The sequence below is a fragment of the Harpia harpyja genome, chromosome 4, assembly GCF_026419915.1.
Source record: "Harpia harpyja isolate bHarHar1 chromosome 4, bHarHar1 primary haplotype, whole genome shotgun sequence".
Lineage (NCBI taxonomy): Eukaryota > Metazoa > Chordata > Aves > Accipitriformes > Accipitridae > Harpia > Harpia harpyja.
This window is the reverse complement of record NC_068943.1, coordinates 46,409,872-46,419,751: the sequence shown is the minus strand read 5'-3', so window position 1 is coordinate 46,419,751 and position 9,880 is coordinate 46,409,872. Positions and strand designations below refer to the sequence as shown.

General features: G+C 50.7%; 1 protein-coding gene across 8 annotated transcripts in view; it reads left to right on the top strand.

Annotated features, from left to right (window-relative positions):
• Nucleotides 1-119: 119 nt before the first annotated feature.
• CEP164 (centrosomal protein 164) overlaps nucleotides 120-9,880 on the top strand; it is a 42,103-nt gene continuing 32,342 nt past the window's right edge. For 6 of the 8 annotated variants that reach the window (XM_052786635.1, XM_052786633.1, XM_052786632.1 and 3 more), the window contains exons 1-5: nucleotides 120-239; nucleotides 2,020-2,113; nucleotides 2,489-2,600; nucleotides 2,991-3,186; nucleotides 9,108-9,266. In XM_052786635.1, the coding sequence (XP_052642595.1) occupies nucleotides 2,032-2,113; nucleotides 2,489-2,600; nucleotides 2,991-3,186; nucleotides 9,108-9,266 (549 nt within the window). In that variant the 5' untranslated portion in view covers nucleotides 120-239; nucleotides 2,020-2,031. Of the gene's footprint in view, nucleotides 240-544; nucleotides 655-688; nucleotides 1,466-2,019; nucleotides 2,114-2,488; nucleotides 2,601-2,990; nucleotides 3,187-9,107; nucleotides 9,267-9,880 lie in introns of those variants that run through there. The other 2 variants (XM_052786629.1, XM_052786628.1) reach the window with 2 other exon arrangements.

Below are 9,880 nucleotides of genomic sequence, written 5' to 3'. Positions count from 1 at the left end.
GCCCCCGGCAGGCGCCGCCGCGCCGATGACGTCACGCGGCCCGGCCAATCCGGCGCCGGCCGGCCCCTCCGCCCAATGCTATTTAAGGCGGGGGGGGGTGGGGGCGGACCAGCGTCGTTGCTAGGGCGGCCGGAACCCGGAAGCGACGTGCGCAGCTCCGGGCAACCCGCGGGCGTCGGTGGAAGCAGCGAGCGGGCCCCGGGGCCGCTGCCCCCGCCACGGGGGAGCCGGGTGGGGGGGTGAGCTGTGCGGCGCAGTTCCGGCGGCCTCGGTCGGGGGCCCGAGCCCGCCTTGGTGCTGGTGCGGGCGCGGGGGGGGGGGGGTGGGGAGAAAAGCGAGCGGGCCGTTCGGCCCCCGGGGCGAGGCCAAGGGGTTGAAGCGAGGCTGTGGCGGTGGGAAAGAAGAAGGGAAGGCCTCGGGTCGGTTGCCCGCGTCCGGCTGCTTGGGTGGAGGGGGAGCGGCCCGACGGCGTCTTTGCCTGCAAAGCTGCTTTGGAGGCTTGTTTTACATCAGGGTTATAAATAGGGAGCGGGCTGAGGACAGCGGAAGGTGAGGAGGGCAGGGAAGGCTCAGCCGTGGCCAGCGGTGTGGTGATCCTGCTCCAGGCGATCATCTTTGGTGTGGTCGTGCTGCTGGGATGGCTCCTGTCCCCTGGCAGGCACCTCGGCCCTTACATCTCATGAGGAAAGCAGGGGGGTGCTTTAAGCACCCGGCATGTTGGGGCTTTTGGGGTAAAAGCTAGTCTGACCTTGTTGTTCCTCTCTGGGATCGAGTGGTGGGGCTGGAAGGGACTGTCCTGTCCTTGCTCCTGCCTTGGCTTCATGGCCACCCTTCTGCTTGTGTTGGTGCTGGTATGTGGGTGGCTGCAGGGAGCCTGCTTGGCTGCCTGGCCTAGCCTGGCTCCCCATGCAGCTGTGTGAGGCTAATGCTGGCCAACTGTGGCTGTGCAGAGCCACAGCTGGGGGTGTTTGGGGTGGGGAAAGTAACTTAGAACTGCCCACACCTGTGGTGGATGGGTCGCAAGGGCGCAGCTGTGGTGGAACTAAATGGCTGCCTTCAGTCTTCGAGTTAAATAGTGAAGCAATGCTCCAGGGGTGGGACATGTTATATTAGCATCCTTTTACAGCTTCTGAAATGTCCTCTGGGAAGGCAAGAAGCTGCCTTGTCCCTAGGCAGTGCTGATTCAGCCCAGGGATTCCTCCTGAAAAGCTGTGCTGTGCTCTGGGAAAACCGCTTGCTTTCCTTCCCTTTCTTTCCATTCTCATTTCAGCTATTTTTTGCCTGTCGAAAAAGTGCCTGAAGGGAGTGCTCACCTTCTCTGTAGAAGCTTGAAAGGCTGGGCTGGGGGTCTGTTTGCAACTTCTGTGCTGCTTCAGCTCTGCTCCCTGTTTCCGCAGCCCCTGTGAAGCGTGTGTGGAAGGTCTTGGACTCGGTTTTGCTGTGTGCACCACGGTGAAAGAGCCCTGTAAGCAGAGCAGAGAGCCTGCCCTGTTGCACATTTTCCTTTCTTTGGGGTGGCTCGGGTTGTGGGTGGTGAGACCAGGGCAGCTTCTTCCCCCTTGGCCTCAGGGCAGGTGTTGGACTGTAAAGTGGAGAGCTCCCAGCTGTGCCCAGCCAGCAGCTGGGCTCAATCTCCTTGTGAATTAATAAATTGTACAACAGAACTAAGTGCCAGCAGCCCCTACCTTTTGTAGGGGAGGTGGGGAAATGTGGTTGTAAATAATGTAGTATTTCTTCTCCTCCCTTTGTGCTGTTAATGCACTTTGAGCTGCAGCCTGCTGCCCAGCGCTTTTAGCTGTGTCCTCCTGCCTTTACCAGAATCCATCGGTTCTGGCTGCTTTTGCTTTTTGCCCTTCCTGTCTGCACCATGCTGGGCAGCCCTGACGCACCTTGTTCCCCTCCGCAGCCCTGGCGCTGAGTTCCCTGCGGGGCTCTGCCATGCGCTGCATGATGAGGAAGCTTTATTTCCAAGTGCAGTTGATCGATGTGATTTTTGTGTTGCTTCCTTTGTACTGCCAGGTGCAGGGAGCCATGGCAGGAGCTATGGTGCGCATTGGTGACCAGCTCATCCTGGAAGAAGATTACGATGAGACGTACATTCCCAGTGAGCAAGGTAACTGATGCCTGTCCTACCAGGAGCAGTGATAAGGGATTCGAGCATGCAGGTCACTCTGAGGCATTCTAAGAAAACAGGAATCAGGGAGAGCATGGGTGGAGAGGCTAGAATAAATGGGATTTCATAGAAGACAGAGCTGAAAAGTTAGCTTTCTGGTTGCAAAGATAAATGCTGTTTTGCAGTCTGTCTCCCAGCTTTACCAGCCTGGTAGGACGTGCTCATTGACACACAGGGCCATGCTGACAGCTTTTAGCAGCTTTGTTTTGGGATCGGGATTTCCCAGTGTCCCCACTGCTTTAGCTGAGGAGGTTGGCTTTATTGCGTAGTGCCTGGTGTAGACCATCTCCATGGATTCCTCTTCTGTTTTCCTAGAAATCCAGGATTTTGCACGGGAGATCGGGATTGACCCTGAGAAGGAGCCAGAGCTGATATGGCTGGCCAGGGAAGGCATCGTGGCCCCGTTACCACCCGAGTGGAAGCCCTGGTGAGAGCTCTGTCGGCAGCTGTCCTGTGAGATTCCTGGCCTCTCGTGCCCTTCCCCTGCTGGGTGCTGCCCACGTTGGTGGCAGAGCAGGGTACCGGCTGGTGAGGGGGGGGAAGATGCCACAACAGAGGTACTTCCTGTGGATGGGGGAGCTCAGCTCTTTGTGGGGTGGCAGAAGAAGGGGAAGGAGCATTTGGGAAATTGGATAGGGATGTGAGCGATCTCTGGGAGAGCTGCTTCCCCACAATGATGCGTCTTTGGACTCTTGGAGACGTTGCACCCCTCCTTTGCTGACCATAAGGTGGTCACATGACCCAGTAAGATGTCCTGGTACATGCAGCTATATTCGTATGTGCTCTTTCACCTTTTCATGCTGTTTTTCCCATATAGCCAAGATATCACTGGTGATATCTATTACTTCAATTTTGCTAACGGCCAGTCCACGTGGGACCACCCCTGCGATGATCGCTACAGAGAGCTCGTCATTCTGGAGCGAGAGAAACTGCTGGCATGTGGCAGCATGAAAAAGAAAGACAAGAAGAAGAAGAAAGACAAGAAGGAGAAGCAGTCACTGAAGCGACCCACTGTGAGTAGGCTCTGCTTGCGGTGCTTCTGGGGAGGGCTGGGTGGAGGATGAACAAGTGGCTGTGACCTAGAGGGTGATCCTGTGCCATTGCTGCTTGGGGATTGGAACAGCAATCCCCTGACAAGGGATCCTGTCCAGCAGGTTTGTGAGTTTGATGAAAATCCAACAGAAGTGGGGGCACAAACCCATGACAGTTGGGAAGTTTTGGTTTAGAAGGACCTGCTGGGAGCAGGGGTGCCACAGCCCTGTGATGGTCTTGCTGAGAAGGGTGTGGTACCAGCCAAGGATGCTGGTGCTATTCTTGGCAGCAGATATTTGGAGTGCTGGAAAGATTTCTTTCCTAGGAGAGGACAACAAACGGTGTTTATGCGGTGTCCGTGCATGTGTTGCTATGATATACAGGCAGCAAATGCAGGTTTAGACACGTGAGGTTAATCTGCTTTGCTATTGATATCTCCAAGTGTAACTGAATTCCCCTTATATCCCGAGTGACAGCAGATCATCCCTATCTTCCGTTTGCTGGTAATGAGATCAGTCTCCTTGGGGAAAGATGGTGCCTTGTGTTGTTGCTCAAGGCATAGACCTCTTCAACTCAGCCTCAAGCTTTCACTTGAGCGCTTTTTTTTCTATGTGTACATGTACTTGCAAGTGCTCAAAAATGTACAGACCTATTTATGTATCAATTGTGTATTAAATAAGTATATATCTGTGCTTTAGATAGATAAGGCTGTATATAGTAATATGCGATACGTCTTAGTTATTTGCTAATATTTATCTACTTAGGAAACACAGCCAGGGATTCTTCCTTCAACATCCTTTTGTCAAATGCCCTCTGCCATCCTGCCCTGTGGGCAGGAGAGTCCTGAGCCAGATCCAGATAGCCAGATTAGGGATGAAGGCTGCCTTGACGAAGGCAGAGGGAGACCATCGGACATAAGTGATTGTGATGGGTTAACCCTGGCTGGATGCCAGGTGCCCACCAGAGCTGTTCTATCACTCCCCCTCCTTCTCAACTGGACAGGGGAGAGAAAATATAACAAAGAGCTTGTGGGTCGAGATAAGGATAGGAGAGATCACTCACCAATTACCGTCACGGGCAAAACAGACTCAGTTTGGGGAAAAATTAACTTGATTTATTACAAATCAACCGGAGTAGGGTAATGAGAAATAAAACCAAATCTCAGAACACCTTCCCTCCACCCCTCCCTTCTTCCCGGGCACAACTTCACTCCCGGATTCTCTACCACCCCCCCAGCGGCACAGGGGGACGGGGATGGGGTTTACGGTCAGTTCATCACACATTATTTTCTGCCGCTTCATCCTCCTCAGGGGGAGGACTCATCACACTCTTCCCCTGCTCCAGCGTGGGGTCCCACCCACGGGAGACAGTCCTCCACGAACTTCTCCAACGTGGGTCCTTCCCACGGGCTGCAGTTCTTCACGAACTGCTCCAGCATGGGTCCTTTCCACGGTGTGCAGTCCTTCAGGCACAGACTGCTCCAGCGTGAGCCCCCCACGGGGTCACAAGTCCTGCCAGAAAACCTGCTCCGTGGGCTCCTCTCTCCACAGATCCGCAGGTCCTGCCAGGAGCCTGCTCCAGCGCGGGGTTCCCACGGGGTCACAGCCTCCTTCGGGAACCCACCTGCTCCGGCGTGGGGTCCTCCACGGGCTGCAGGTGGATATCTGCTCCACCGTGGACCTCCATGGACTGCAGGGGGACAGCCTGCCTCACCATGGTCTTCACCACGGGCTGCAGGGGAATCTCTGCTCCGGCGCCTGGAGCATCTCCTCCCCCTCCTTCTTCACTGACCTTGGTGTCCGCAGGGTTGTTTCTCTTACATGTTCTCACTCCTCTCTCCGGCTGCCGAATACCGCCGTCCCAACTTTTTTTCCTTCTTAAAAATGTTATCACAGAGGCGTTACCACTATCGCTGATTGGCTCGGCCTTGGCCGGCGGCGGGTCTGTCTTAGAGCCGGCTGGTATGGGCTCTGTCGAACACAGGGGAAGCTTCCAGCAGCTTCTTACAGAAGCCACCCCTGTAACCCCACCCGCTACCAAAACCTTGCCACACAAAACCAATACAGTGATCCAAGGAGGCTATTTGCAGGCACGTGGCCAAACAAACTGCATCCCTTTCCTTGCTCCCAAGCTCAGCAGACCATGCCAGACCTTATGTGATGTGGAGAAAATTTTAGAAAAAGGCCACTCTTTTACCAGCTTTGGTGTAGGCATCCACCAGGACCACTATACGCCTTTAGAAACGCAAGAAAAGCTTTGTCTTGACTCTTCTGACTCACTGTCTGATGATTTAGAGGTTAGGCCACCAGTGCAACCTTTGTGTGTGTCAAAGAAATCCTATTCATGAGACTTTCAGAATGTCAAAACTCTGCTAGAGGCCCTTGAAGACAAAATCCTACTCTTTGAGGGTGAAGAGCTGAAAGAAAAGCAGAAGATGAAGGACGTGATGGGTGAGTGTGTCCATAAGCCTGATCATCACCTCTCAGTCAGAGAGAAATCTACAGGAACAGATGGGGATGTGGAAAGAAGCCCAGGCATATTGCAAGCCAGAGAAGAAGAAAGCTTTTACTGCTGGAACAATGAAATGACTCTCTTTGATGCCAGTCTCGCATACGACTGGGGTTTGCAGGAGACAATTGATACTCCATGTGCTCAGGAAGAGCTGAGATCCCGCAAGTTATCTGAGAGTGGAAGTAAGAGGAAAGTTCGAGATGAGGCTTTGGGTCAAGCCATCAGTGTGTACAAGAGCAATGAGACAATCGGCAGACCTGAGAGGAAGGGTTCAAAGCAGATGGAGCTGATGGAAGTAGGAGCAGATATAGAAGTAGCCAGTAGCAATGGTATGCTAGAGCATAACTCCACAGTCCCTCAAGATACCACAGATATACTACCCTGCTTCCAAGGGGTAGATGCAAATAGAGGAGTTGCTGTGGAACTTCATTCTGCAATGGACCCCACATCAAAATGTGTCTTTTCAGCTGCTAAAGATAGCTGGAGAAATGACGAAGGCAGTGGTTTGATATCAGAGTGTGCTAGCAGTGATTCAGGCAGTTCTCATAATGATCATGCACCACAGGTACTGGGAGCGAGCCACCGCTTCTGTCCGCACCATGAGTCTGGGAGACGGAAGGACGCGTGCTCCATTGCAGAAGAGCCTCTGTTGTCTCGTCCCCTCCTGGGGTCATCCTCGGCTCAGTCACCAAGTCCTGCCCAGAAGCCAGAGAGGGAGCGTAGCGCTGAGGATATGAAATGGTGCCACAGACCAGAACCTGACCATGTCAGTGTTATGGTGGATTTTTGTGGGAAATGCACTGCCCAGAAGTCTAATGGTGCTGGAGTACAAAGAGAAGCAAAGGGAGGAAATGGGAGGACAGATCAAGCTTCTGGAGTGTGGGTTGAGTGCCAGGGGAGCAACAGGCTCTGTCAGCATGTGAAAGTGGCGGTGACCCAAACCAGAGAAACTGCGGGGAGTTGCAGCAAAATAGATGTTAGTGAAGGAGCAGGTGGGAATGAGGTAGGACAAAGTCCTTTGTGATGGCCCTTCCATTGTAAACATTTCTGGAGAATTAGGAGTGTGAAAACTTGCTTCCAAGCTAATTTTCAGGAGAAAAGGGGCAAAAAACCTCCTGTTGGAGGTCACAGAAGCAGATGTGGCATTAGTTATAGTGGCTTTCCTAAAGCTCGGGGGTAGCTTGAAAAAGCCGTTGTTTGTTGTCTTCCTTGTGTGGCAAACACTGCACAACTCATGCCTTGTTTTAGTTTTGCAAGGACATGAAGTGCCTTCTGAACTCAAAAACAGGTGATGGGCAGTAAATCAAGTGGGATGGCAACATAGAATGCAAAATCATCTTTAATTTTGGCTCTATGACTCTTTGTAGTAAGCATGCTACAAAGTCAGTCTTTTCCCTGGAGATCCCACAATCTAAATTGAGGGGTAATGGCTTATTCAGCTATTTTTAGCTTCATTTTGGTTGCTGAATCTCGAGTCTCAGAGTGATTGAGTTGGTTACGGTGATACAGAAACCATAAGTCACAGCCAGCTCTGCTGCATCCATGTCCAGTAGCTTGAGAAATGGAATCTCTTCCCTCTTAAATGAAAGAAAAACAGGAAAAAGTTTGAATGAATTAGCTTTCTCAAACAAGAGAAAGATTATTCCCACTGGTTACGGACTGTTGTTTTGCATGTGGGTGCAGTAATGACTTGTCTGAGCACAATTTAGTCCTTGGACTGCTGCCACTGTGGTCTTAGGACACTGAGGCAGCTTACAGGTGTGACAGGCCCATCTATAAATGGGACTTTCTCCTTCTTCCCCTGTGAATAGCTGGACAATTTTGTGCTATTTTGCCCAAACTCTTTCTCTCTCTCTGTAGCAGGATCCTGCCCTTCACTGGGAAGAATGTTCCAGGTTGGCTTGTCTTCATCCATGAGTAATTGCCTCAATTTAATAAGAACTCCAAATCTCCTGTTCTGAACAAAAAAAAAAAAAAAAAGAGCTGAAAGGTCACTGTGTGTAATATTAATGAATTGCTTGGCTCTACTGTTGCTGGTACCCAGCTGCGGCTCCACCAAATCGCTAGCTCAGGTTTCTAATTACCAGCATGTGGTAGTGCTCAGTTAGCTGATAAGAACTATGACTATAAATATCAGATAAACTGCAGATTATCCTGAAAGTTTTAATTAGCCCCATGGAAGTGAGTTTGTCTTTGCTGAACGATAGCTAGCATCCTCTGTTCCATACATGTAGCTAATGGCCATCTGTAGAAAACAATTAGTTAAGCTGAGCATGTGTGATTTATTTTGTTACTGTTGCTGTGGCAGTGACTAGGTGGAAGAAGGATCAGTGTGTATTCACTTCCCTCTCCCCATCCCTCAGCGTGCAAGCGAATTAACTCTGTTCTTGGTCTGTAATCTTGTGTGGGTACAGAGTACAGGAACTGTGATTTCTGAATGCACGCGTGCTCTGCTGAAGCAACAGCACTTGGCTGTACTGGCACACTACAGAGGAAATCCTAGCATGTTTTCCTTCTAGCTTCACCTGTGCAGCGTATTGCAGGGTGAGACTACTTGGGTGGGGAATTCCACAAAGTCAAAGGGAATGGTCACATTTCTGGGTGAAGATAAGTTGATATGTCAAGCACATGTTGCTCGGAGGTGAGGATGTTGGATGGCTCCCAGGGCTCTTGCAGTGCTTTGAAAGGGGGAGATGCTTTCAGGAGCTTCTCACGGATGTGCTGCGGCAGAGCTGCTTTCCTCAGCCTGTAACTTTTCCACTGGTGTAAGGTGAGGAAGCATCCTGGATTTCGGTCTAAAAAGAGGTGGTAGTTGCAGCTTGTGAAGAGTAGGAGGCTTCTTGCCATCAGAGTGGTTTCTACTTCACTCGTTTCATGATGTGCAGAGTAGCAGGGCAAACAGAGGCAAAGCTGCCCAGTTTGCCTTGCGTGCGTGATGTTGGGTAGGAGCCTCTCCTAGAGGGTGCCGAGTGTGGGTACATGCAGATGCGTGAGCTAGTGTGGCTGTTGTTGTTCTCTCGCATCAGTTTTGGAGTAATGCCCATTTATTTTTTGAATTGCTTTGCTGCTGTAAATTGTCATATTCAGATGGGCCTTTGGAAGGCAACATGGGGGGCATGGTTAATGGTTGGACTCGATGATCTTGAAGGTCTTTTCCAACCAAAATGATTCTATGATTCTATGTGTGAGTAAATCAAACAGCTATTCCGTACGTCTCTCGTGTGCTGGTGATGGCCGGGTGTGGGGTCTCGCAAGCAGTTTTTCAGTGGTGGTGGGTTTAGTATCAGCAGCCAGTGTTTGCACAGGGGAGGGCTTTCTCCCTTTCTGAGATACGGAGTGTAAGCTGTGCACCCGTGCTGTCCTCTCAGTGAGTCCCTTCTGCACGCTCCAGTCCTCAGGCACCCTGCTAACACCCGTCCAGGTGCCCCTGGGGAACCTCGCTCCACTGCGTGGCCTTGCAGCATCTCCGGCTGGCATCCTTCGCGGGTCGGTGAACTCGGATGTGGGGAGCTCGGTGGACTCCAGCCTTGTGGCCAAAGCGGGGACTCAGGTAAGGCTCTGTCTTCTCTGGGAACGTGCCCTGGCAAGCACGCTCTGCAAAAGGTCACAGGCATGGTGATACTTAAACTTAAATGATGGTATTGGTGATCTCTCGTCAGTTTTGAAATACTTTTGTCTGTTAAAAAACCACTTTCCTACTCTGTCTTTCACTATATTTCTTTTCTTTTGCTATTTCTAGGGAGCCCAGTGCTAAACTTGTGGTGAGCTTTCTTCTGCTATGTTTAGCAGATTTAAAGAAAGAATTGTTTCAGTTACTGTTGGGGGAAAAAGTCTGTTAAGTTCATTTTAGTAGAACTTTGATTTGTGTCCAAATGAAGCATGACATACACTACAGATAATGTAATCTAATAAATAATGTTTTCACCTAACTATTTGCTGAGAATAAAAAAATTAAAAGAACAATTTTCTGGATGAATGCAAGACTGACAATCATGTCGAATGATTATTTACAGAATGCGACCTTTGGGTCAACAAAACAGATGTGTTAAGTGGTAATGAATTGATCTTTTAAAGGAAAACAAAACAATATGTGCAAAACATTATACAAATCAACACCTCCACTGAAGGTTTTCTTCTTGCTGAGTTAAGTTTTGTCACTGGCCA